A 27,967-nucleotide genomic window follows, 5' to 3' on the forward strand; every position below is an offset into this window, starting at 1 on the left:
GGGGCCCAGCCCAGGCCCCGGCACAGCAGCTGCAAAATTCCGGATTCAATTAAACAAACTACAATAAAATAAACAACCAAAACCCTCTAAAAATTAAATAAAGTTCACAGAACTCCAAATAAAATTCACAACAGTCCAAATAAAATTCGTGAAATTCCGACTAAAGGTCACAACAATCGGAATGAAAGTCGTATAATTCAAACTAAAATTCGCAAAAATTTAAAATAAAGTTGACAACATTCAAAAAAAATGTCACAAAATTCAAAATAAAGGTGATAAAAATTAAAAATAAAGTTAATACAAAATTAAAAATCAAGGTAATAAAAATTAAAAATAAAGTTAATACAAAATTAAAAATCAAGGTAATAAAAATTAAAAATAGGTAATAAAAATTAAAAATCGAGGTAATAAAAATTAAAAATAAAGTTAATACAAAATTAAAAACAAAGTTAATACAAATAAAAATAAAGGTAATAGAAATTAAAAATAAAGGTAATAGAAATTAAAAATAAAGGTAATACAAATAAAAATAAAGGTAATAAAAATAAAAATAAAGGTAATAAAAATTAAAAATAAAGGTAATACAAATAAAAATAAAGTTAATACAAATAAAAATAAAGGTAATACAAATAAAAATAAAGGTAATAGAAATTAAAAATAAAGGTAATAGAAATCAAAAATGAAAATAAAAATTGAAATTCAGAATAAAATTCAGAATACGTTAAAAATAAAATTCACATTCACAACATAGTGTTCACAAAATGAAAAATAAGGTTAATAAGCATAAGATTCAAAATGAAAATAAAAATTCGAAATAAAATTTAAAATAAAGTCCGAACTAAAAGTCACAAAACTCAGAATAAAATTCAAACTAAAAGTCACAAAATTCAAAATAAAATTCGGAAAAAATCAAACTAAAATTCACAGAATTTGAAATAAAAGTCACAAAAATTCAAAATAAAATTCGCAAAAATTCAAAATAAAAGTCACCAAAATTCAAACTAAAATTGACAAAAAATTCAAAATAAAATTCCCCAAATTCAAAATAAAAGTCACCAAAATTCAAAATAAAATTCTCAAAATTCAAAATAAAAGTCACAAAATTCAAAATAAAATTCAGAAAAACTCAAACTAAAATTCACACAATTCGAAATAAAATTCACAAAAATTCGAACTAAAAGTCAAAAAAATTCGAACTAAAAGTCAAAAAAATCCGAACTAAAATTCACAAAAAATTCAAAATAAAAGTCACCAAAATTCGAACCAAAAATCACAAAAATTCAAAATAAAATCACCAAAATGCGAACTAAAATTGACAAAAAATTCGAAAATAAAATTCCCAAAATTCAAACTAAAATTCACAAAAATTCCAAATAAAATTCCCAACATTCAAACTAAAAGCCACAAAAATTCCAAATAAAATTCGCCAAAAAAAACTCTCTAAAAAAACTCGGGATGAATTAAAAAGAAACCCAAATGAACGAAGGAAAGTTTCTTTCACTCACAGCCGGTGCCAGGCTGGCAGCGAGCAGCAGCAGCAGCGCCGAGCTCAGCGCGGCCGTCGCTGCCCAGTCCGGGCTGAGGCGCAGCTCCGCGCTGCTGGCGATGCCCAGGCGGACAGCGACCCCGGGGCTGCTGGGCAGGAAGGGCCCGGCCTGAGGGCACCGTGCCCCCCATGGCATCGCCCTCACGTACTGCACCAAACACAAAATCCACTCAGAGTTACTGCAATTCAGTTTTGGCACTTACACTTGGATTTATTCGTTTCTGCCGTTTATTGGCGCGCTATGAAAAGATGCTCGCTGTTGTATTTGCAGCTTCTAAACTTTGGCCTGGAGCACAAAATTCTTCTCCAAGAGGGAAATTATCAATAAAAATTTAAGATTTTCTGGGTACAAAGCCAGAAATCCAATTAAGGTTTTGTGTCCCCCACTGGCATCACCCTCACGTACTGCACCAAACACAAAATCCAGTTAGAGTTATTGCAATTCATTTTTTGCACTTACACTTGAATTTATTAATTTCTCCCATTTATTTCTGTGCTATGAAAAGGTGCTCACTGTTATTTTTGCAGCTTCTAAGCTCTCATCTGGAGCATGAAGTTCTTCTCCAAAAGGGAAATTATAAATAAAAAAAAAAAAATATTTTCTGGGTACAAAGCCAGAAATCCAATTAGGGTTTTGTGCCCCCCATGGCATCACCCTCACGTACTGCGCCGCAACGAAAAATCCACTCAGAGTTATTGCAATTCGGTTTTGGCACTTACACTTGGATTTATTCATTTCTGCCGTTTATTGCCGCGCTATGAAAAGGTGCGCGCTGTTGTATTTGCAGCTTGGTGCACTTCCAAACTCTTGCCTGGAGCACAAAATGCTTTTCCAAGAGGGAAATTATCAATAAAAATTTAAGATTTTCTGGGTACAAAGCCAGAAATCCAGTTAAGGTTTTGTGCTCCCCAACGTCATCACTCTCACGTACTGCACCAAACACAAAATCCATTCAGAGTTATTGCAATTCAGTTTTGGCACTTACACTTGGATTTATTCATTTCTGCCGTTTATTGCCGCGCTATGAAAAGGTGCGCTGTTGTATTTGCAGCTTCTAAACTTTGGCCTGGAGCACAAAATTCTTCTCCAAGAGGGAAATTATCAATAAAATTTAAGATTTTCTGGGTACAAAGCCAGAAATCAATTAAGGTTTTGTGTCCCCCACTGGCATCACCCTCACGTACTGCACCAAACACAAAATCCAGTTGGTTATTGCAATTCATTTTTTGCACTTACACTTGAATTTATTAATTTCTCCCATTTATTTCTGTGCTATGAAAAGGTGCTCACTGTTATTTTTGCAGCTTCTAAGCTCTCATCTGGAGCATGAAGTTCTTCTCCAAAAGGGAAATTATAAATAAAAAAAAAATATTTTCTGGGTACAAAGCCAGAAATCCAATTAGGGTTTTTGTGCCCCCCATGGCATCACCCTCACGATACTGCGCCCAAACGAAAAATCCACTCAGAGTTATTGCAATTCGGTTTTGGCACTTACACTTGGATTTATTCATTTCTGCCGTTTATTGCCGCGCTATGAAAAGGTGCGCGCTGTTGTATTTGCAGCTTGGTGCACTTCCAAACTCTCGCCTGGAGCACAAAATGCTTTTCCAAGAGGGAAATTATCAATAAAAATTTAAGATTTTCTGGGTACAAAGCCAGAAATCCAGTTAAGGTTTTGTGCTCCCCAACGTCATCACTCTCATGTACTGCACCAAACACAAAATCCATTTAGAGTTGTTTAAATTCATTTTTTGCACTTACACTTGAATTTATTAATTTCTCCCATTTATTTCCGTGCTATGAAAAGGTGCTCACTGTTACTTTTGCAGCTTCTAAACTCTCATCTGGAGCATGAAGTTCTTCTCCAAAAGGGAAATTATAAATAAAAAAAATAAGATTTTCTGGGTACAAAGCCAGAAATCCAGTTAAGGTTTTGTGCCCCCCATGGCATCGCCCTCATGTACTGCGCCGCAACGAAAAATCCGGTTAGAATTATTGCAATTCAGTTTTGGCACTTACACTTGGATTTATTCATTTCTGCCGTTTATTGCCGCGCTATGAAAAGGTGCGCGCTGTTGTATTTGCAGCTTCTAAACTTTGGCCTGGAGCACAAAATTCTTCTCCAAGAGGGAAATTATCAATAAAAATTTAAGATTTTCTGGGTACAAAGCCAGAAATCCAGTTAAGGTTTTGTGTCCCCCACTGGCATCACCCTCACGTACTGCACCAAACATAAAATCCAGTTAGAGTTGTTGCAATTCATTTTTTGCACTTACACTTGAATTTATTAATTTCTGCCATTTATTTCTGTGCTATAAAAAGGTGCTCACTCTTATTTTTGCAGCTTCTAAACTCTCATCTGGAGCATGAATTTCTTCTCCAAAAGGGAAATTATAAATAAAAAATTAAGATTTTCTGGGTACAAAGCCAGAAATCCAGTTAAGGTTCTGTGTCCCCACTGTTTGAAAACACAAGTTTGTATTTATAATTAAATTATAAATTTATTTAAATTCATTTTTTGCACTTACACTGTCCAATTTGCAGGAATTTATTCATTCCTCCCATTTATTTCATGCTCACTGCTATTTTTGCAGCTTCCAAACTTTCGCCTGGAGCATGAAATTCTTCTCCAAAAGGGAAATTATAAATAAGAAAGAAGGATTTTCTGGGTACAAAGCCAGAAGTCCCCTTGCCAGCATCACAAAATCAGATTTATAATTATTTAAATTCTTTTTTTTTTTGCGCTTACACAGTGAAATCTGCAGGAATTTATTTATTCCTCCCATTTATTTCTGTGCTATAAAAAGATGCTTGTTATTATTCTTGCAGCTTCCAAACTTTCACCTGGACCACAAAATACTTTTGTGCATTATAATTTCATATATAATTTTATAAATTATAATTACGATTTATAATTTGGGGGAATTATAAATTTAAAAAAGAAGGGTTTTCCAGGTACCAACCATTCTCTTGTGCTTGTTGCTGCTCAGCTGGAGCACGTAGGTGCCGGGGGCCTGGAACTGGAAAAGGAACAGGAGGAATTTCTGGGAATTTCTGGGAATTTCTCTGATTTCCTCCCTGAGGCTCCGGAAATCTCCCCAGTCAAATTCAGCATTTGTGTTGTACAGGTTGTTTCTAGGAGGGAAAATACAAAAACATTTCTTGTTACTTGTTTTATTTTAATCATTTTTCCTTCTAGGCTGATAAATAAGGTGGAGATTTGTAAATTCAGAGTTGTTATTCCATGTAAATTCAACTTGTTATTCCATGTGTAAATGTATAAATTCAATTCACCATTCCAGTGTAAATTCAATTTGTTATTCCATGTGTAAATTCAATTTGTTTTCCATGTATAAATTCAGTTTGTTATTCCATTTACAAATTCAGTTTGTTATTCCGTGTATAAACTCAATTCACCATTCCAGTGTAAATTCAATTTGTTATTCCATGTATAAATTCAATTCACCTTTCCATGTAGAAACTCAATTCACCATTCCATGAATAAATTCAATTTATTATTCCATGTATAATTTCAATTCAACTTTCCATGTATAAATTCAATTCACCATTCCATGTATAAATACAATTTATTATTCCATCTACAAATTCAGTTTGTTATTCTGTGTGTAAATTCAATTTGTTATTCCATGTACAAATCTCGTTTATTCCATCTATAATTACTGCTGCCACACCATTAATTAAGGAGCATCAGGGAGATTTCAGGCTCCAGGATTTCCTCCCCCAGCTTTGTTTTGGGATCATCCAGCCACCCCAAAAATAAAGCAATTAACCCTGAGGAGCAGGAATATTTTATTTACTGTGCAAAAATAGTTCTAGGTCAGAAACAGCATCGCCAGGACATCAGGAGCAGTAAGCAGAGATTTAATTTTACCTATTTCAATAAATAAATGTGAATTTCTTAATGATTTAAACGCCGTTTCCTACTGTGCACAGCCCTCTGTGAAAAATAAACTGAATCATGTTTAAAAATGAGAATTTTCCTGTTCCTTGTTGTGTTTCCTATCAATTCTCTTTTGGAAAAAGGTGAAAAAAATTCTGGTGGCTGATATGAAATTGCACGAGCTGAGCTCTTTTATGGTTTGGCTGTACTCTCAATCTTAAAGAGGGAAATGCTGCGGGGTGATCAGGAATAAGCAAATGTGAATTTCTTAATGAGGAAAAGTAAGTGTGAATTTCTAATTATTTAAACCGTGTTTCCAACTGTGCAGAGCCCTCTGTGAAAAATAAACTGAAATATATTTAAAAATGAGAGTTTTCCTGTTTCTTGTCGTGTTTCCTTTCAATTCTGCGCTGGAAAAAGGTGGCTGATGTAGAATTGTGTGGATTTTTGTGTAGATTTTTATGGTTTGCCTGTACTCGCACATCGTAAAGGAAAAGGTGCAGAATTTCTGGTGGCTGGTGTGAAATTCCTGTATTTTCTGGCTGTACTCACACATCATAAAGAGGGAAATGCTCTGGGATGATGAGGAATAAGCAAATGTGAATTTCGTAATGGGGAATAAGTAAATGTGAATTTCTAATTATTTAAACCCTGTTTCCAACTGTGCACAGCCCTCTGTGAAAAATACACTGAATTATGTTTAAAAATGAGAATTTTCCTGTTCCTTGTCATGTTTCCTTTAATTCTCTTTTGGAAAAAGGTGAAAAAAATTCTGGTGGCTGGTGTAGAATTGTGCGGATTTTTGCGCAGAACTTTGTGGTTTGGCTGTACTCGCACATGGTAAAGGAAAAGGTGCAGAATTCCTGGTGGCTGGCGTGAAATTCCGGTATTTTCTGGCTGTACTCACACATCGTAAAGGGGGAAATGCTGCGGGGTGAGGAGGAACAGCAGGGTCACGCTGCTGCTGATGCAGGTGATGGGGTTGAGGATGCCCAAAAACGGGGGCTGGGCTGTGGAATTCGGGGGGCTCAGGATTTGTTCCCTGCACTCCTCAGGGCCAGCGGGATCTGGGAGAGAACAGAGCAGCCTCAGGAGACAGAAATCCCTTTTTATACTCATGAATATATTTGTAAAGTGAATAAAAAAATATACATTTAGAATTAAAATCTATCAATAAATATAAATTAAAATATATTTTTAAAATATTTTTAAATATTTTTAAAATATTAAAATAATATTTTTAAAATATTAAATATTTTAAAAATATTAAAATAAAAATATAAATTTTAAATATATATTTCTAAATACTCATAAATAAATAATATATGCATAAATAACAACATAACTATATATATATTAAAAACCCAATATATATGTACATTTAATTTTGTATATAAGAATAATATTTAATTTTTATATATATATAATTATATATAGTTCTATATCTCTATATATATAAATTTAGGTTTATGTATATATTTATATACTATATGTATATATAAAATTATATATACATAGAAATGATATATAGTTATATACCTATATATAAAAATCTAACTATATATAGTTATATTATATATATAAATCTATATATATCAAAAACCTATATATATGTAAATTTAATTTTATATATATAAAAATATTTAATTTTATATATCTCATATTATATGCACAATATAAATATTTTAAGATATACAAATAAAAATATAAAAATTAAAAATAGAGACGTTTCTAAATACTTTAAAATAAATAATAAATTATATATGTATATAAGTATATATAACTATATATATGTATAAAAACAGAAAAAGCCCCAGCAGGAGCTCAGGAGCAGCATGAGTACATTGAATTCTGCTTTTTTTGGCATTTTCTGAGGGAATTACCTGCTGTTCCCTGCAGGGTAGGGCAGGGGCTGTGCGCACTGGATAAAATTAAAAAAATTAATTTAAAAATATTTTTCTTAAACCCAAATTGAGGAGCTTTGCAGGAGAACTCACCCGGAGCTGCTGCTGAGGGAGGATTCATTTCCCAAAGTGCTGAATCCTCATCCTGCACCAGGAGGTCGTGAATTATTTGAGGGTCAGGATTATAAACCCCTAAAAATCCTTTCTCTGGAGAGGTACCAAAAAAAAAATTCAATAATTTCTGGTTTTCATCATGAATTTTGCTCTGATTTTTACTTTCCCTTCCAGAATATCTGCTCAGCAAAGCCCCCAAGCTCTAACTCCAAATAGGAGCATTTTTAGCACATTCTTCTCATTCTAGGGCAGTTTTTAACATATTTGGGCCTTTTACAATTAAATTTTAATTATAATTTTTTTTTTTTAATTAAAACATTTGGTTGAAGTCAATGAACCCACACAGGGTGAAATGAGTTTTTTCTGATGTTGGGATTCAATTTTCCGGCTGCGCAAATTGTTCTTCTTGGCCTGGATCTGGAATTCTGTGGGAAATTTTTGTTTTTAACACCTTTGAATTTTACTTGGTAAAATTCAAATTGGTAAAATATATACATTAAAAAATTAATTAAAATCTCAATTAAAATCTGTGCAGGTAAAGGAACTGAGAAGGGATTCCAGCTCTGCTTATTGTAATTCAGGAAGGAAACCCCTGAATATTTTTCCTGTACTACTGGAAATACACAAATATCCTTTGGGAATACACAAATATCCTTTGGGAATACACAAATTTATATTCGAAATCCACAAATTTCCGTTGGAAATACACAAGTTTCCATTAGAAATAAACAAATTTCAAATGAATATTCTGGGACTGAGCAGGATAAACTTGGCATGGAGTGCTAATTTACATTTTTCTCAGGAATAAACCTGGAGATTTCTCATTATTTGTGTTTTAAACCCCACAAAAATGCTTTTTGTGTGCAAAGCCCATTAAACACCCCAATAATTCCTTTTCCTCACCACTCATCTCCACGATGTGTGCTGGATGGATTTGTTGTCCTGCAGCACAAAAATCTTCCAAAAAGAAATTCTCTCTTGGTAGAACTTTCCTTAAACCTTCCAAAAAAACAGCAGTCTGAAAGAAAAATAATTCAGATTTTTTTTTCCTGTTTTTTTTTCATGGTTGAAACAGAATTAAAAACCACTTTATGTGTGTAATAGAAAATAGAAAAACATTTGGGGATTTTTTCTTGTTGTTGTTGTTGCATTCCAGGATTTTCTGAGCAAAAAGGGAACGAGGGGCAGAGCCTGAGAGAAGAGAGGGAGGGTGAAAATCAGGATTTTTGTCACCTTGCTCCCATTGCTGTGGGTGATGAGAAGCTGAGGTTTTTTCTCTGCACAGGAGAGCTGCAGGGTGGATTTTTGGTGTTTTCTGCACTGGGAATTGCAAACCCTCTCCAGGCTGTCCGAGTGACAAACACAGAGCCCCAGGACTTTGTCATAGCCCTGGAAATCCCTGGGGTCAGCACAGACCTGGGGGAGAGAGGGAAAACAGCAGTGCCTAAAAAATCAGTATTTCCTAAAGCTGGAGAAGAGGCAAAAGGGGCATTTTCTGCCTGGTTTTGGGATTTAACAAAAAAAAAAAAAAATTAAAATTAAAAAACTTAATACGTAGTGAGTTCCTAAAGCTGGAAAAGAGGCAAAAGAGGTATTTTCTGCCTGGTTTTGGGATTCAATTAAAAAAATTAAAAAATAGAATACCTTCTATGTCTGGGAATTTTGCTTTTTGGGGCATTTTCTGGCTGGTTTTGGGGATTTATAAAGAGGAAAAATTTTAAAAATAATAATATCTTGTGGGTTCCTAAAGCTGGAAAAGAGACAAAACTTCCAGTGAAAACACAAATAACTCTTGGATACCGTACTGGGTGTGCCCTGTGAAGGGAGAGTTTGGGAATTTTGGTTTTTTGGGGTATTTTCTGCCAGGTTTTGGGGATTTAATAGAAAAAATAATACCTTGGGAGTTCCTAAAGCTGGAAAAGAGGCAAAACCTCCTCAGAAGATACAAATAACTCTTGGATACCATACTGGGTGTGCCCTGGGAAGGGAGAGCTTGGGGATTTTGCTTTTTTAGCGTATTTTCTGCATGGTTTGGGGATTTAATTAAAAAAAAAAAAATAAAGAGGGAATATGTTGTGAATTCCTAAAGCTGGAAAAAAAGCAAAACCTCCTCAGAAAACACAAATAATCCTTGAGCACCACGCTGGGTGTGCCCCGTGAAGAAGAGCTTGGGAATTTTTACCTCTTGGGGAATTTTCTGCCTGGTTCTGGGGATTTAAAGAAAAAATAAAATAAAATTAAAAAGCCTGAATACCTTTTGGGAGCAGTAGCGAGCCCATCCCCTCCTGGTGAGGCACTGCCCCTCCTGGTTGCGGGAGGCTGAGTCGCGGCACACGGGGTAGGATTTCCTGACACAGACATTTCCATCCCGCCCAGAACTCCTGAATCCGGGGGGACAGGTGCAGAGGGAGTCCCGGGGCTGGAAATTCAAACACAGCTGTTTTTTAGAACCTGCAGTTTGTGTCCCACACAACACCCCAAACCTGCCAGTGAACAGGGAGCATTGATGTCACGCCGAGAAACTCAGAATATTTGTAAATCTGGGGTCCGCACGCCACCCCAAACCTTCCATGCTTCCCCTAGTTTCAAGATTTGAAAGATTTAATTCAATTTTGGATCTATTTAATATACATAATATTAAATTGAATGTATTTCATATATCTTGAAGGGGGAGGATTATTGTAACTCTGTGAAATTCAGAACATTTGTAAGCCTGGCGTCCACACGCCACCCCAAACCCTCCTTAGTTTCAATATTTGTTTCCCTATATTTCCTAGTTTCAATATTTGAAATATATAATTCATCTTTAAATGTATTTCATATACCTAATATATGAAATTGAATGTATTTCATATATAGAATATATGAAATGGAATCAATTTAACCTATATTAAAGGGGGAGGATTGATGTCACCCCAAGGAATTCAGAACATTTGTAAATCTGGTGTCCACATGCCATCCCAAACCTTCCATAGTTTCAATATTTGTTTCCCTGTATTTCCTAGTTTCAATATTTGAAAGATATAATTCAACTTTGAATGTATTTCATATATATAATATAAGAAATTGAATGTAAGTAATCTCTTTTGAAAGGAGACGATTGATGTCATCCCAAGGAATTCAGAATATTTGTAAATCTGGTGTCCACACGCCACCCCAAACCTTCCATCCTTCCCCTAGTTTCAATATTTGAAAGATATAATTCAATTTTGAACAGATTCCATATACACAATATATGAAATTGAATGTATTTTATCTCTGTTGAAGGGGAGGATTGATGTAACCCTGAGAAATTCAGAATATTTGTAAATCTGGTGTCCCCTCCCCTTTCCCTGTGGTTGGAAGTGAGATAAAGAGAGAGAAAAGGTGAGGATGAGCAAAAAGTGAATTTATGCTGGTGGATCAATGGGAATTTCTCCTGTATATGCTAGATGAGTAAATTGATGGTTGACTCGCACAATTAAAAGGCAGATATTATATATTTATATATGCTAAGAGAAGTTTTATAGACTTACATAAAGTGATGTTATCAATGATACAGACACCATCCCTGGGTGTGTTTAACAAAGCCAGGATGTGGCACTGGGTGCCAGGGTTGAGTTGAGGTGTTGGGGCTGGGTTGGACTTGATCTTTAGGGTCTCTTCCAACCTGGTCATTCTGGGACTCTGTGATTCCGTGATTCTGAGACTTCGAGATTCTGAGATACTGAGATTCTGAGATTCTGAGATTCCGTGACTCTGTGATTCTGTGATTCTGAGATTTTGAGATTCTGAGATTCTGTGATTCTGTGATTCTGTGACAGTGATTCTGAGATTCTGAGATTTTGAGATTCTGTGATTCTGAGATTCCGTGATTCTGAGATTCTGTGACTCTGTGATTCTGAGATTCTGAGATTCTGAGATTCTGTGACTCTGTGATTCCGTGATTCTGAGATTCTGAGAATCTGAAATTCTGTGATTCTGTGACTCTGTGATTCTGTGATTCTGAGATTTTGAGATTCTGAGATTCTGTGATTCTGTGATTCTGTGACAGTGATTCTGAGATTCTGAGATTTTGAGACTCTGTGATTCTGAGATTACGTGACTCTGTGACTCTGTGATTCTGAGATTCTGAGATTCTGTGACTCAGAGAGCTGCTGCCCCAGCTGCTCACACATACCTGGAGCACCTGTCCTGCCCCAAGGCACTCACAGCTTCCCAGCCATACCTGGAACCTGTGACTTTGTGACTCTGATTCTGTGTGACTCTATCCTGGCCCAGGGCACTCACAGAGCTGCTCACACATACCTGGAACAGCTCTCCTGGCCTGGGGCACTCACAGAGCTGCTCACACATACCTGGAACAGCTCTCCTGGCCCAGGGCACTCACAGAGCTGCTCACACATACCTGGAACAGCTCTCCTGGCCTGGGGCACACACAGAGCTGCTCACACATACCTGGAACAGCTCTCCTGGCCCAAGCCATACCTGATACACCTGTCCTGCCCCCAGGCACCACACTCCTGAACAGTCTCTGTCCCTCTGCAGGCTGCACAGCCGCGCACAGACCCTGCAGGGCAGGCAGGCAGGCTCTGGGCGCTCTGCAGCTGAAGCCCCGGGGCAGGAGCTCTGGGCAGCTCTGGGGGTGAAGAAGCCCTCGGGGCAGGGCAGGCAGCCCGGGGATGGCACCGCTGCCCCGGCCGGGCGGAACGTCCCCGGTGGGCACGGCACTGGCACCGCTGTGCTGCCGTTCCCTGCGGGGCAGAAATACCCTGGAAGCACAAAAAATTCCTGACAGTTTTGTCCCTGCAAAGCAGCTGGAATGGATGTGTTTGCAGTTTAGATATTGAGGTGTGTTTTTGTTATAAATTAGTTAAATGCATCCTGCTTCAACCAAAATATTCGCTAGTTTGGATGTGTGAAATATATACTTTACTGGTGAATATATTTTGTTTAGATAATATGAATTATATAATATATAATTATTAATTCTACAATATATAATATATAATATATAAATATGTATACTAGATAAAAGATATTAATTGCATAATATACAATTATATAGTATATATTAACTCTACAATATATAATATAAATATATAATATAAATATATAATATAAATATATAATATAAATATATAATATATAACATATCATATATAATACATAATATACCATATATAATATATAATATACCATATATAATATATAATATATAATATATAATATATAATATATAATATATAATATATAATATATAATATATAATAACAAAAAGTATAATATATAAAATATCTATTAGATGAGATTTATAATATATAATATTCTATATGGAATTTAAGATATGTTTAATATATACTGAATATATATCAATATATATAGAATATACTTCATATATTGAATATTGGGTATATTTCAATATTGCATATATTTCATATACATTCAGTATTGAAATGTTGAAATAAAAAGAAATAAAAGATAATTAAACATATTGAACATTTTAATATGTTCAACTACACAATGCAGAAAGAAACTCTTCTGAGACGTGGTGGACACTGACAATATTTTAGGACAATATTTTATGACAATAAAATCCAGTGCCCTGCATTTGCTCTCCAAGCTTTTTTACCTGTTACCACACGAATTTCATCAATCCTAGTCAATTATCTGAGAATTATTGCAGCACAATTCAACCCGACTGCATTTCTATTGCAGAATATGTGACTGAGAAGCAAAAAATCAGCTAATTGATCCCCAGTTACCTGCTGGGCAGGCTGGCAGGCTCTGCTCCCCTCCTCTGCAGTGAACCCCACTTGGACACTCCTCATCATTTCCATGCTGTGCTCCCCCCTCGATGCCAGGCAAAGCTGGAAAAAGAGAGAAAAAGAAGAGGAACAGGGCCATGGATTTACTGCCCTGAGCTGCCAAAGTGGGTGAGGACAGAGCAGTGAGGAGAGCTTTCCTTCCCTGCTGAATATTTCATGGGCAGGGAGAGTGAAAAGATTGGTGTGAAATATTTATGGGAGCTACCTGAGCCCAGCCCTGTGGTTCCTGGCTGTGCTGAGCACCCTCAGAACTTCCCTTTTCCCCAGAACTGCTGCCCGGGGGCCAGGCTGGCATTTTCCTGGCAGGGACAGACATTTCACAGCCCCATAAAATGAATCAACCCCAGCAGACAATGCCTGAGTCACCCTCAGGCTTGGCTGATTTATTCATCACCAATCTTTGCTTTTCAGCCTGGGAAATGGGCAGAAAAAAAGAGGAGAAAGCTGAAAAATTCAGTTTTCTGTTGGTTTTTTTAAAGAATTGGGAAAATGAGCAGCTATGGCTAAATAACATCTAAATTCACCATATTATTGAGCGCAGGATTAAAAAATTCTGAATTATTGAGCGCAGAAATGTCACAGCAGCTCAAGCAGCTCCTGAAAAGAGCAAAGCAAATCCAGCTCTGGAACTGGTGAAATCATCCCTGATGCACACACAGAGAGTTTTGAAACTCATTTAATTATTTTGGGTTGGAATTCTGTTGTTTTTCCCTGTGCTGAATTAATCACGGGTGTTTTCAGCACCTATTACACAAGATTCCTCTTATTTTTACCTGGGTTTTATCTTTATTTTATTTATTTCTTATTTTATTTTTATTTTTTATTTTTAGCTATTTTAAAGCTATCTTTAGCTGTTTTAAAGCTATTTTTTTGCTAATTTTAGCTATTTTTATCTATTTTTTCTTCCTGGCCATCAGGCTTTGAAATGATTTGTTTTAATTCCACAGCATGCGAACAAGCAGGCCCTGATTTGTCAGCGAGACCCATGGCTAGCAAGTCAGATAAGCCAAATTTTTGTCTTATTTCTCTGTAAAATTTCATAGGAATTTCTCAGCGAAAGGAGCCACAAGTGGAATATGTTGACTGCAAATATTTGACGAGCCTATATTTAAATTAAATTGAATTTTACCCCATTGAATGGGCTAAAAGAGCAGCTACAAGCTGTTATGTTTTCCCACATAAACTTCCCTCTCCAGGCATCGCTCAGAGCAGGATTTGGCTCTGCTGCAGGAGGTTTTTATTGACACAACTCTCGTTTACAACCCCGTGAGGAGGAGCTGTATAAATGCTGAAATCATTTTTTATCATTTCTGGGGAAAGGCTGGGCAGCGACTTTGGGACAAAGCCAAAGCACCTGCTTGGATTTCTGTGTTCGAAAAACAAAAAACAGCCCCAGAGATTGGTTATTTTGAGATAATCTTGAAAAGCAGCTGAGTCACAATTTAAATTTCAACAAATGAGGATGGAGGCCAAAGAGAGCTCAGAATTTATCCAAATCCCACGGACAAGGCAGCGACTAGAAGGAGTTTATTTCCACTTAGGCTTTGTAGCTGTGTTTTTACACGAGGAATGTTTCATAGATAGATAGACTAAAATATAAAAATAAAATACAATATAAAAATAAAATAGAATATAAAATATTTTAAAATATATTATATATTATTTTAATATATGTTACAATAATTAAAATAAAATAAAATATAAAATAAGATATAATATTAAAATATCTAAAAATACTTATTATTTATATTTATTAAAATAATGAAAATAAGAGAGAATATAAAAATAAAATATATAATATTTTAAGATATATTATCTACTATTTTAACATATGTTAAAATAATTAAAATAAAATATAATAAACAGATAAAATATAATATAAAAAGATATTGAAATATTTATTATTTTAATATATATTAAAATAATTAAAATAAACTATAATAAAAATACATGAATATTTTAGAATATATTCTATATTATTAGAATATATATTATATAGTATTATACAATAATATATAATATATATCTATTATAGATATATATAATAGATAATAGATACTATAAATAGATAATATAATATAAATAGATAATATATACATATAAATATATATTATAAATAGAATATATATAAATATATAATATAATATGAATAGATAATATAATATTTATTATTTAGTATTATTTATATTTATTTTATATTTATATTTATATTTATATTTATATTTATATTTATATTTATATTATATTTATATTATATTTATATTTATTTTATATTTATATTTATATTTATATTTATATTTTATATTTATATTGAACTAAAAAATATAAATTTTATCTCTGCAACTCTGCTTCTAAGGGAGGAGGTGATGTGGGGAGTTAAACCCCAGAGTTTATTTATTATGTAGTTCATTTAGTTATATAATTTATTGATTATTCTAAGGTTTATTTTTTCAGAGAGGGAGTGCAGCTGAGGTTTTGGGGTTCAGACAGACAAGGGGAAACGAGCAGTGTGCAGTGAGGAAAGAAAAGGAACGGCCTCTGTCGCGGGGGAAATGTCGCCGGGATGGATTCCACAGCGTGCACTCGCAAACATCAGCTGGGCCCCGAGCTCCAGGCCCTGCTGGGTTCTGCAGAACTTTATCAGCAATAACATCTCACCAGGGGCTGCCCTGCGCTGTGAGCAACGATTCCATGGAAAGGTCACAGCCCCTGGCAGCTCCAGCAGCTCTCCTGGGCGTGGAACAGAAACTGGGAACCCTGGAGATTCATTTCTGCTCCCTGCTGTTCCTAGAGCCTCTCTTTCCTTCATTAAAATTCATCATTTCAATGATTTCGTCACAGCCTCAGCAGAGCTGCAACAAAACCCTTCTAGTCCTGTAGAACCTCCAGGGGAGGAGCAGAAAGCCTGGATCCTCCAGGGGTTATATAGATATATCTTGTGAAAAACGCCAATCACTTGTTTTTAACATTTTATAAGTTTAATAGTAATAAAATGATTAGAAAAATAGCAATGCAATTAGAGTAATAATAATTTGGACAATTTAAATTAGGACAATATGAGACAATAAAAACAAAGAGTTATGGACAGGCTGGGTACCTTTTCTGGGCAAAATAACCCCAAAAAAGGACCCACGTGAACAGAGGATTAACCCTTAAAAACAATAACCTGTTGCATATTCATACAGCTCATCCATGATGCATAAATTCCATTCAAACACAGGATTCTGTCTGGGCAGTGTCAGCTTCTTCCTCTGGATCCTGACAGCGTCTTTAAGCCTGAGCAAGGAGGAAGAAGTTAATTTCTTCTGATAATGAAGCAATAAATTCTTTCTCTGAAAGATTCAGGTGTCCTGTGGCTGCTGTCTCAGTGAGAGTTCTTTCTTTGGGAACAAAAAATTATCCTACATAGCATTGTTTCTACTTTAACATTATGTTATAACCTAAAACTGTATTTAACACACTACTTAAGATCATTAAACACAGCATCACTTTCTAACATAACACATATAACATTCATTTGAATATTTGAGAAAGCCAATCATAAAATATGCATTTTTCACAGGGAATTAGGTTTTTTTAAAAAAAATATGATTTATTTTCTTTGCCTGCCTGTGGTTTGCTTACAATCCTGGCATTGTTCTCTGCCTGCCAGTGGCAGCAGCCCCCGTGCTCCTCAGCTGAGGATTTTGGGCCCTGGGAGGTGCAAAAATTTCTTTGAGCAAAATTCAGCAGCCTTGGAGAAGAGTCTTTGGGGCAGTAACTGTGACTGTGCAGCAAATCGGGGCTCCAAGGACATTTTTTGGAGGCTGAAAACCAAACAGGGGTTGGGTTTGTGCTGTGGGTGAGATCCCAGGGGCGGGGAGCAGCTGGATCCCTCCAGAACCTTCTGCCAGGAATTTGGGTCCTGTTTCCCTTTGGAATTACAGGGATTACTGGAATTACTGGAATTGGGAAATATTGGAATTACTGGAATTGGGAAATATTGCAGTTACTGATGGGAGAGGGGGATGCTGGAGGATTTCTGCCATCCTAAAAACCAAAACAACCACAAAACCTTCCCACAATTCTGCTCAATTTGCCTTTTCCATGATGTCCCTTCTTTTATGAGCTTGGTATGAATACAAGAGTACAGAAAAAAACCAAGTTGCTGCATGAAATAAATGTGTTTATTGACAGGAAGGAGCATGAAACAATGTAAAGCAATTAACAATGCAATTAATGGATAACTGTGGTAGGATATACTGTAGAAGCAAGTTCATCTCTGAGTATATTGAATAAATGATGCCTATAGGAATAGTTTAATACTCCTGTCCTTTCACCTGAGTGCTTCCCATGACTAAAAGATTAATGTTGGATTATTAAACGAGAGTTTTCTATGCTTTTTAAAGCAAAACTGTGAGAAAATTCAGTTGTTTTTTTTTTCCCTGCAGATGTTTATGGCTGGTCTTCTCTTTCTTCAACACTCTGCTTCATCCTCGTGATGTGGGAGTTCTGGGTTGGTTTATAATGAAAATAAAGAGCTGGGTCTGACCCTTCAATCCCACAAATGGAAGCTGAGCTAACCCAGAAGTTCTTCCTTAATTGTCCCCAAATGAATAAAAAGTTCAGTGAGAACAGATGGGAGATAAAATGCAAACAAAAGGAAGGATGGGCAGTGGTGGGGGGACAGGGAGAAATATTTTTCAGAGAGGAAAAATATCCATCAAACCTGAGACAAAAAGGGGGAAAAAAAAGATTTAAGATTATTAAAATATGAGGGAAAGCTTTGGCAGGAGGTGGATGAGTTGTGCAACTCATCATGAGAATAACATAACATATATAGATTTTCAATGAAATACTGAAAGATTAGGAATTATTATGTCTCAGACTATGGAAAATACCAGAGAGAACTCTTTAGCTGTTCATGGCATCAGAATCATAGGAAATGACCCAAATCCCACTGGAATTCACTCCAACACTGCCACTTCTCCAAGTTCATTCACCTTGTGCAACATAGCTCTCGGAGCTTAACACTTAAGGAAACCCCATAACACAAAAATAACCTTTTTTTTTTTTTTTTTTTTTTTTCACAAGAAACAAATGCAAAGGGTTCGTTAAAAACATTCCCCAAAGATGCTGAGTACTTAACACTGGATCCTGCAGTGGTTTCACGTGGAAATCTCCCGTTTTCCTCCACAGGAGACACGTGAGGAGCTGCTGGATCAGTTTTGGTTTTGGTTTTAGGTTCTGTAAAAGTAGAATTGCTCCCTATGTAGCAAACAGGGAAGTTTCATAGAAACCAGCAAACTCGCAACCAGAAGTCAAAATTAAACGAGAGTAAGTCTGGGAAGAAATAATTAAAAATAAAAATGATCTAGTTTATAATAATCCTACTGAATAACTTGGTTTTCTGGCAGTACAGGATCATTTCAGCTCCTTGTTGTGCTCCCTACTTTGTTTAAAAACACGATCCTTCAAAAGCTGTTCTGGATTTAAATTTTATAAAAGTAAAATTCTCTGTTAGATCTGTTGGAAAGGAGCTGATTCGAAACACTTTGTCCCAGACTTCACCCACAATCCACCATGGGTGCAAAATTCTGATTGCATCAATAAAAATCTAGATTTTTGTTGAAGAAACATGCTCAGCACGATGTTTCATTTTGGAAGGACTTCACCTTGAGACTGCCTTAAAGTGTGACCACTCCAGCCTTGGCCAAATTCAGGGCCAGACTGCAGAAAATATTAAATATTTTTAATATTTAGGCTCTGAATTCCCAGAGCTCTTGTTTAAAATGACTGAGATTTTCAGTCTGAATGTTGAATTTGGAGTGTAGAGATTAATTTTAGGCTGAAACCCCCAAGACTAAACCCTGGATGAAAATGAATAAAAATCTTTTTCTTGGGCTAAACACCTGCATGAAAAATCATAAGAGCTTCAGACTGACCTCAGACCTGAGCAGAAAAGCACAAATTTGTGAGAAAATAAAGATGCAATTCTTCCTGGAGTACCTAACACTGAATTCCTGCACAACCTGCACTGAGGATTTCCCTCATTTATCAGTTTGCTCTTAAATTCTGGGTCCAGGTGAGATCTTTCCAGCAGTCAGTTCAGGATAAAATATAAAATATTCTATATTTTGGTGTCTGTGCTCTGCAGCAGGTGGCCCATCAGAGGCAGGTGGTGAGAGCTCTCAGCATTTCCCTGGAAGGCAACAAAGCAGAAAAATCTCAGCTCAGTCCCAGCCCAGCTGTTTCTGCTAAAGCAGGAATAAATTCCCTCATTTTTCTGGCTGGTTTTGGGTGAGGAAGGAGGTTTGCAAGGAAAATGAGTGCATCCAAAGGCTGGGATGAGGTGCTGAACACCTTTTCCATCAGCCCCACGCTGTGGGGGTTTGAACTTGATGATTTTGGGGTTTTTTTCCCACCCCAAATGATTCTGTGCGATGGGACTGGACTGAGCCGCTCCAGCCCGGCTGCCAAGCCACACAAACCCCCAGGCACCTGAACTCCACTGCCTAGCACAAAATACCTTCGAGAAGGACATCAAGGAGCTGGGAGGATGACAAGGAGCAAAGTCCAGGTGAGTTATCTGCAGCCGGGGGAGCGGGGGTTCCTCTGGGAGCATCCAGCAGGCTGCAGCTCTGCACAGGTGGAGAGACCAGAACAGTCAGTTTCCAGCTGAACTGGACTGAAATGATTATTTTTTCTCTGCTGGGTTCTGGGAGAAAATCAGTGACTTGAAATGGGGCTTTAAATCTGTATTTCTAATGGAAATCTTGTTATATTATTACATTTATTACATGTACTCTGGTGGGAACTCTTATCTAAGACCCTGGAAAAGACAGAAGAGCTGAAACTTTTTTTTTGTTTTAAGCACTGAATATTTGCTTAATCCTGGAAATTATTCATGCAATTAGACATTGCCTGTGTAAAGCAGCCACAGTTACCTCCTGAGGAACATCCTGTGCCTGGGCTTTATGAGTCTGAAGCAAACACATGAGCTCTGTGTTCTCCTCCAGCTTTAGGCAGGGGGTGGAGGTTGGACACGAGTTCAGGACCTGCAGATGACAGCAAATCCTGTGGTTGCCCAAGGACAGGAACACTTAAGCCAGGGTTAGAGATCTGCTGGGCTTGGTCCTCACCTGCAGCAGGGGGCTTTGCTCCCATCTGGAGCAGGCACAGAATTCCCTCCAGGATTTGGGCTCTCCGGAGCCTCAGGAGCCTCCCGGCGCCGCTGTCCCTGGCAGGGCTCTGGGATTCTGCCACCAGCACGGTGTGGGCAAGGGCAGCACAGTGCAGGGGGGTCAGACCTGCGTGGGACACCATGGCAAAGTCAAACCCCGCGCCTGACCCCGGGCAAACCTGTGTTCAGGGATTTGGGATCTGAGCCAAGGCCCGTGCTCGAGCTGTCCCTCTCACCATGGTGGTCAGGCAGATCCACTTCCACACACACCCCGCTGCTCTTGCAGCTCTTCAGGACCTGAAATGAGGAACATCCAGGTGATTCCTGACCTTTGGCAGTGCCAAAAATACCCTTTCCACCCCCAAATTGTAGCCATGATATTTTCTGAAAAATCCTTTCCTTAGGCCTCAAGAACAAAATGTAAACATTGATTATCTGCTGCTGTGGAATGCAACAGATGGATCTGTGATTGGTCTCATGTGGTTGTTTCTAATTAATGGCCAATCACAGCCCAGCTGTCTGGACTGTCTCGGTCAGTTAGCAGCCTTTGTTATCATTCCTTTTCTATTTCTTTTCTTTTATTTCTATTTATTTCTATTATTTATTTATTTATTTATTTATATAATTTATTTATTATTTTTTATTTATCTATTATTTTCTATTTATTATTTTATTTCTATTCTTAGCTAGCCTTCTGATGAAATCCTTTCTTCTGTTCTTTTAGTATAGTTTTAATATAATATATATATATATAAAATAAAATAATAAATCAAGCTTTCTGAAACATGGAGTCAACATTCTCATCTCTTCCTGGGCCCCCTGTGAACACCACCACACCAAATCCCTCTGTAACCACATCAGAGCAGAGCTGTATGGAACACCCCAGGTTATTTCCAACACCAGAAGGCGCATGAGTTGCTTTTACTCCACTTTGACCCCACAAAAAGCCCCAATTTACCTGCAGAACCCTCAGGTAGCCATTCTCTGCACACAGGTGGAGGGGAGTTTTCCCAGAGCTGTCCTGCTCGTTGACGTTGGCTCCCAGGGAGATCAGGTCACTCACCATCAGGTGCTGGTTCTTTTCTGCAGCAAGATGCAAAGCAGTCTGAGAAGGGAAGAAGGGCACAGAGTTGCAGTGGAAGGCAAAAATGGTTTAAAAACAACGATAATTTTTAGATAATGAAGTGGGGAGTTGGGATTTTGGGATTCTGCTCCCACTTGTGCTCCATCACTCCCTCCCCATTCCCATTCTCCCTTCTTTCCCAGGACAGCAGGAGGATGCTTGGTGCTTGGCTGGGGTTTGAAAGAGGGTTGCATGTGATAAAAAAATGACTTTTTTTTGTGGCAAATGAGCCTCCTACCCTTTTCTCTGCATCCTTCTCGTCGATCTTGTTGAGGGATGCAAATCTCCGGGCCAGGGCAAAAGTCAGAGCCCTCCTTCCCTGGGCAACAGCCTTGTGCAGCAGCCTGGAAGAGAACTCAGTTGGGAACAAGCAGAAGGGAAAGGAGGGGTTAAAAAACCCCAAAGGAGTGGTTGAAACACCCCAAAGGGAGGAGTAAAAACAGCCCAAAAGGAAGGATAGAAACACCCCGAAGGGAGGGATAAAAACCTCCCAAAGGAGTGGTTGAAACACCCCAAAAGGAGGGGTCAAAACACCCCAAATGAGGGGTAGAAACACCCCAAAGGAATGGTTGAAACACCCCAAAGGGACGGGTAGAAAACACCCCAAAGCAGGGGTTGAAACACCCCAAAGGGAGAAGTAAAAACAGCCCAAAGGAGAGGTTGAAACACTCCAAAGGGGGGCTAAAAACCCCCCAAAGGGAGGGGTTCAAACACCCCAAATGAGGGGTAAAAACACCCCAAAGAAATAGTTAAAACCACCCAAAAGGACGGGTAGAAACAGCCCAAAGAAATGGTTGAAACCTCCCAAAAGGAAGGGTAAAAAACACCCCAAAGGAACGGGGAGAGGGCATTTTAAAGCATAAAATAATAATGCTGGGAAAATGCTGGAATTTTGGGATATTTAAGGGTTTGTCGCTCTCTACAGTAAAAGTGCAGTTGCTGATTTTGTCTGCAACCAATGGGACACAAAGGGAGGGGTAAAACCTGTTGCCATGTTCATCAGCAGCCAGCAGTTCTTCCTCTGGGATGCTCCTCAGCAAATTCTCCTCCCTGTGCAGCTGGAACTGGAAGAAGGAGAGGGCAGAGAGGTCCTGCCTGGTGAAGGAATTTGGGGTCGGCCTCAAATGTCCCTCCACATCTGGAGAGCCCCTGGGAGCTTCCAGCAGCATCTCTGCCAAGCTGGGGACTGCAGGCATGTCCTGGGGTGCAGAATTCCTTGGGAAACATTCCTGGGGTGCAGAATTCCTCAGGAGACATTCCTGGGGGGCAGAGTTCCTCAGGAGGCATTCCTGGGATGGAGAATTCCTTGGGAAACACTTGTGGGATGGAGAATTCCTCAAGAAAGCTTCCTGGGATGGAGAATTCCTTGAGAAACCTTCCTGGAGTGGAGAATCCCTCAAGAAACCTTCCTGAGATGGAGAGTTCCTCAGGAAACATTTCTGGGGTGGAAAGTTCCTTGGGAAACCTTCCTGGGAGGGAGAATTCCTCAGGAGACATTCCTGGGACGGAGAATTCCTTGAGAAACCTTCCTGGGATGGAGAGTTCCTCGGGAAACCTTCCTGGGATGAAGAATTCCTCAAGAAACCTTCCTGAGAAGGAGAGTTCCTCAGGAAACATCTCTGGGGTGCAGAGCTCCTCAGGAGACATTCCTGGGATGGAGAGCTCTTCAGGAAACATTCCTGGGGTGGAAAGTTCCTCGGGAAACATTCCTGGGAGGGAGAATTCCTCAGGAGACATTCGTGGGATGGAGAATCCCTCGTGAAACCCTCCTGGGAGCTCAAGGGATCATCCTGCACCCACCAGCTGCCCCCGTCCTCGCCCATCCCGAAGACCATTCCAGGTGAGCCGGACCTCTGGGTGCTTTCCTGCTGACCATGGAGGGAAGGCTGTGCCTGTCCCCGCAGGATGGGGTGGAAATCTCTGCCACAGGGCAGGGGGTGAAGCTCTGCTGGTCCCTGCAGGCCCCCGGCTGCCTCCTCGCTCCCCGCGCTCTGCCAGCAGCAGCTCTGCAGCTCCCGGGTGCAGAATCCCTGCCAGAACCCGTCTGGCGCGGGCTGCCGGGGCTCCTCGCCGAGCTGGCTCTGGTTCAGATCCTCCTGCAGCACCTCCACCAGGATGTCGAGGTCCTCCAAGCCTCTGGGGCTTAGCCCAGCGCTCTGCTTGCTCTGAAACAGCAACAGGAGGAGGAGGAGGAGGAGGGAAGGGGAGGGAGGCAGACATGAAGTGTCCTGTTCTCCCTGGGTGATAGAACAGGAATTCTGCCCCAGGAGCCTGGCACAGAGGGGTTCAGGGTGTTCTGCATACCTGTCTAAGCTGTTTCTCTGTATAAGGGTGAGATCTCCTCTTCTCTGCTGGAAAAATAAAAAGGGAAGGAGAGGTTCAGAGCAGAGGAGAGGCACACACAGGGCAGAGATTCCCATCAGTGCTGCCCCAGATAAGAGCCAGATAAGCCAGGCAGGGGGTGATGCACAGCTCGGGGGGAAGGGACCCCTGAGCATGGGACAGGAGTGCTCTGGCTCTTTGGGTACCTCTCAGGGATGATCCTACTAGAAAAGGAGGCTCTGTTACCAAGGGAGGCGTTTCCAAACCTGTTTTTCCTGAGGATCCTTTGGCTACCATCTTCACTGCTGCGGCTTCCTGAGGAGACAAAACCAGCCAGCTTCAGTGTGAGGAGCTTACAGGGAGGAGAAATGAAACAGTGGCAAATAGTGTGACATGGACAGGGTGAAACTGCCTCCTGGGCTATGGGCTCTGCTCAGCAGGGGCTGCAGACGGACAGATTTCCACGAGTGGGTAATTCATTCATGGCAGCTTTATAATGACCTTTACAGCAGCCTGGGAGTTTGTCAGCTCCTTGGGCTGTTTTTGCAGGTTCTGGAGCAATATTTTTGCTGTTTATTGGGCCTTGATTGAATGATGTGCAGCACCCATGGCATGGATGGGTTCCTGCTGCCACTGCCTTGGAACTCATCCTACCCAGCCCTCGTTCTGTCTGAAATTTGGTTTATTCTCCACTTTGAAAAGCATGGATGGCTGGAGGAGGCAGCAGCTGCAGGTGTGACCCCTGCAGAGCACCCCGTGTGCCCCAGGATGCTGCAGGAACCTTCCCAGCCCCGGGGATTTCTCACCTTGCCTGGAGCTGGGTCCAAGCCTTTGGAAAGTCGGATTTTCCTCAGCAGCTCCCGCACTGGCATCTTCACTCTCACACCCATGTAGCGCTTCTGAGGGGGATCAGAGCTAAGTTCAGAGTCTGGAAAAGTCACAACACGATGCTGAAAGTAACACAATTGTCTGAGCTGCTGGGGAAGGGTGGGAGGGTGAGGTCAGCCTGGGGAACGGGCTCTGATCCCCATGTTCATCATCACTTGTGGGAAATTTCCACATCTCCCTTGGCTCTGCACAGTAATTCCTTTAATGAAGTCCTGCTCAGTTTTCCTGCGTGCCACAGAGCGTGGATTTTACTTTTGGGGAATGTGGATTTGCTTTTGGGGAATGTGTCAGCAGAGTTTAGGTCTCTGCCCCTCTCACACTCCAATTTTCCGGTGTTTTGGTAAATCTGCCTTCGCACTCTCCTGTCCTGTGGTTTGTGAAACTGTTATCAGTGCAACAACAAGGAGCAGAATTTAAAAATCAGAACATCTCTATCTTATCAAAATTAAGATAAGGATGCTCTGTCCAGTGGCTTTGCCCTGTGGCTCTCAGTGTGCTTGGAAGTTTTTTTGTGCCTCAAAGCGAAACAATGATTTTCTGCCCCGAAATGGAACAGTTACTTGAGAATATACCTCGTTGTCCAAACAGGCTCTCTCTTTGTCAAAACAAGCTGCTCTCTGATTGTTTGTGTTAGGTCTCCTTGCATCTGGTGCCTGCATCCCCAAACTTGAAAGACTTGCCCTGATTAGGAGCTTAAATCCATCGGCTTTTGAAATACCTTTTATGTAACTCTGGCATCCACGTCCTTGCCTTGTGCGTCCCCCTGCCTGGAATGACCTCTATCTAAAATTCGTTCAGCAACAGATATGACCATTAAAAAATTACAGATTTCCTGCATCAGATCAGGGTTTTCCCAATGAAATATGGAAATGAACCATGGAGAATGCTCCAAGGGAAGCAGAGCCTGGGATCCTGAGAGCAGGAGAAGCTTTCTGCTCCCACTGCAGCTCGTGGCAGGAGGAATAAAACCAACTCTTGTGGTCAAACACAACTCAGGGTGAAACAACACAACAGCCTGAGATGGAAGAGGTGCATTGGGCCAGCAGCTCCTGGTGCTGTTAAATCCAACAGGAGGTGCCTGAGCCAATATTCCTGACCAAAATCTGCGTGTGGGATCTGCCTGGGCCCAGGAGGGGAAGCAGGGGAGCTCAGCAGATGGGAATGGTGCAGCTCCTGGTGAGAGGAATGAGGGATTTGTCTTTCCAAACCACCTGTGGGGCTGCTGGTGGATAAAACCAGCACTGGGAGAGAAGAGAAACAACGGGAAGGATTCCGCTGAGTGATGAATGGAGAAAGAGATTTGCTTTTACAAATAAACTTTGGGTTTGCTGATAAATGAAATTAGACATTGAGAGATGAAAGAAACAGTGGGAAAGAAAAACCCCTAAATTCCCCAAGAATTAAAAATCAAAAGGGATGGTTGTACATCAGAAGGGGATCTTTGGGATCAGGCATTTTGGGAAGTCTGAACCTCTCAAGTACCTCAGCCAATGGGGAAAACCCCCTAAATTCCGTAAGAATTAAGAATTAAAAGGGAGGGTTATACATTAGAGGGGAATCTTTGGTATCAGGTGTTCTGGGGAGTCTGAACCTCTCAAGTACCTCAGAAATGGGGAAAGAGAGAAGGGAAATGTGGCTGGGAAATTGGGATAAAGAAGAGGCTGCATCCTCCAAAAATTGGAGAGACCCCAGGGGATGCCCCATGGCCTCTCCCTTGATTGGAATAAAGCCAAAGGACTCCTCTGTCTCCGTTTTGGACATAAAGCTCTGCTGTTTGTGGATTCATTTTCCTAACCCTGGGATGGCTGAGAGCAGCAATCCTGGCAGGGGAACCAGCCCCACCAGATGTGGTTTCTTGTTGCGTGATTTTGTTTCCCAGCCCTGCAGCAGGAGGGAGCGATCCCGAGCAGCAAATGGAGCCTTTGGAATGGAGATGGGGCTGTTGTTTTGTGCTGAGATTTCTGGCACTTCTCAGTGTTTAACCTATCACTGAATAATCAAAACACTGAGTTCTCGACAAGCAGAGTTTGTTTCTCAGACTGTTCTAGAAATTTTTTTTTTTCATAGTTTGGTGTTTTGGCAATGAATTATTTACTGTTTGAAGAGCATTTTAAAGTTTATATTGAAAAGCTTTATAACAAGCCAGTAAGATTGCTAACATGTTGTTATCTGGGAAGAGTTTCCAGTGACAGATCAGACATTTCCTAGGAACGGAAGGACTCTGCAAAGGCAGTGATTCACCAGCCACACTTTGCTGTGACTTTGAAATGTTAATAACTCAGAAGGTCACATCTATTGCCCTGCTGTTAGCTCAGAGCCAAACTTGCAATTCAGAATGCAAATGAGCAGCAAAGCTGGAGATGGACAGAAATGATGGAATATTGGGCATCCTTTGGAATTTCTGACCTCAGCAGCAGAACACAGCAAAATCCATCCCAGCCTGAGTGGGGGAATCCGAACATCTCTGGGATTGCTGAGCTTGCTTTGTGCTGCTCAGAGCCCCAGGCCCCATCACCTGGTGCAAGAAGCACAAAGTAGGAAATGGGAATAAAGGTTTTTCTCTTACCAGCAGGAGCAGGCATCCCTGGAGGGTTGCATGGAGGAGGAGGAGGAGGAGGGTGGAAGATCTTGGGGCTCGCCACGTTCAGCTCAGTTAATCCAGAGTCTGGCAGAGATGGGCTCTGCTGGAAGCAGCTCTTGGGACTGGCAGTTTCTCCAGGCAGAGGAGATCCCTGGCCTGGGCTGTAGCCACAGATTTCACTTTCACTCATGCTTTGGTTGGCAAGCAGCTCAGGGCTCATGCAGACTGTTTGCAACATCTCCACTGTGTGTGTGCGCAGAAAAAGATGAAAGAGAAGAGGGGAGGAAAAAAAAAACCCTGTTCAGTTTTGGTTAAAAAAAAAAAAATTAAAAATCAATCCAGAATCACATGGAGACTGTGGCAATGTAATTAATCCTCCAATGTAATTAGCTGAGTCCAGCTTCCCTCTTGTCTTTGGAGCAGCAAGTTCCAGCAGGGGAGGAATGAAACCAGCCCTGGAATCCCAGCAGGCACTGGAAGCAGCTTTTGAGAGTTTCTTGGCTGCAGTTCTGCTCTGCTCTTTATACTCAGGTATGGTTTGGAGGATGGCAGCCTGGGAAGGCTCCACCCTCTTTCCTTACAACCCTGAGCAGCTGATGAGGAAATGAGTTTTCCCAA

General features: G+C 39.7%; 1 protein-coding gene across 1 annotated transcript; it reads right to left on the reverse strand.

Annotated features, from left to right (window-relative positions):
- Nucleotides 1-1,159: 1,159 nt before the first annotated feature.
- Nucleotides 1,160-27,587, reverse strand: LOC115912976 (NF-kappa-B inhibitor zeta-like). The gene is made up of 17 exons (XM_030964783.1): nt 27,335-27,587; nt 24,687-24,808; nt 24,147-24,195; nt 23,863-23,909; nt 23,324-23,723; nt 22,904-23,113; nt 22,543-22,783; nt 21,797-21,902; nt 21,394-21,540; nt 20,672-20,732; nt 20,406-20,562; nt 20,200-20,320; nt 19,782-19,893; nt 6,356-6,515; nt 4,511-4,682; nt 1,506-1,694; nt 1,160-1,174 (listed from the first exon to the last, which is right to left on the reverse strand). The coding sequence occupies exons 1-17, from the start codon at nt 27,585-27,587 to the stop codon at nt 1,160-1,162; spliced, it is 2,562 nt and encodes an 853-aa protein (XP_030820643.1).
- Nucleotides 27,588-27,967: the final 380 nt, after the last annotated feature.

The sequence above is a fragment of the Camarhynchus parvulus genome, chromosome 24 (assembly GCF_901933205.1).
Source record: "Camarhynchus parvulus chromosome 24, STF_HiC, whole genome shotgun sequence".
Lineage (NCBI taxonomy): Eukaryota > Metazoa > Chordata > Aves > Passeriformes > Thraupidae > Camarhynchus > Camarhynchus parvulus.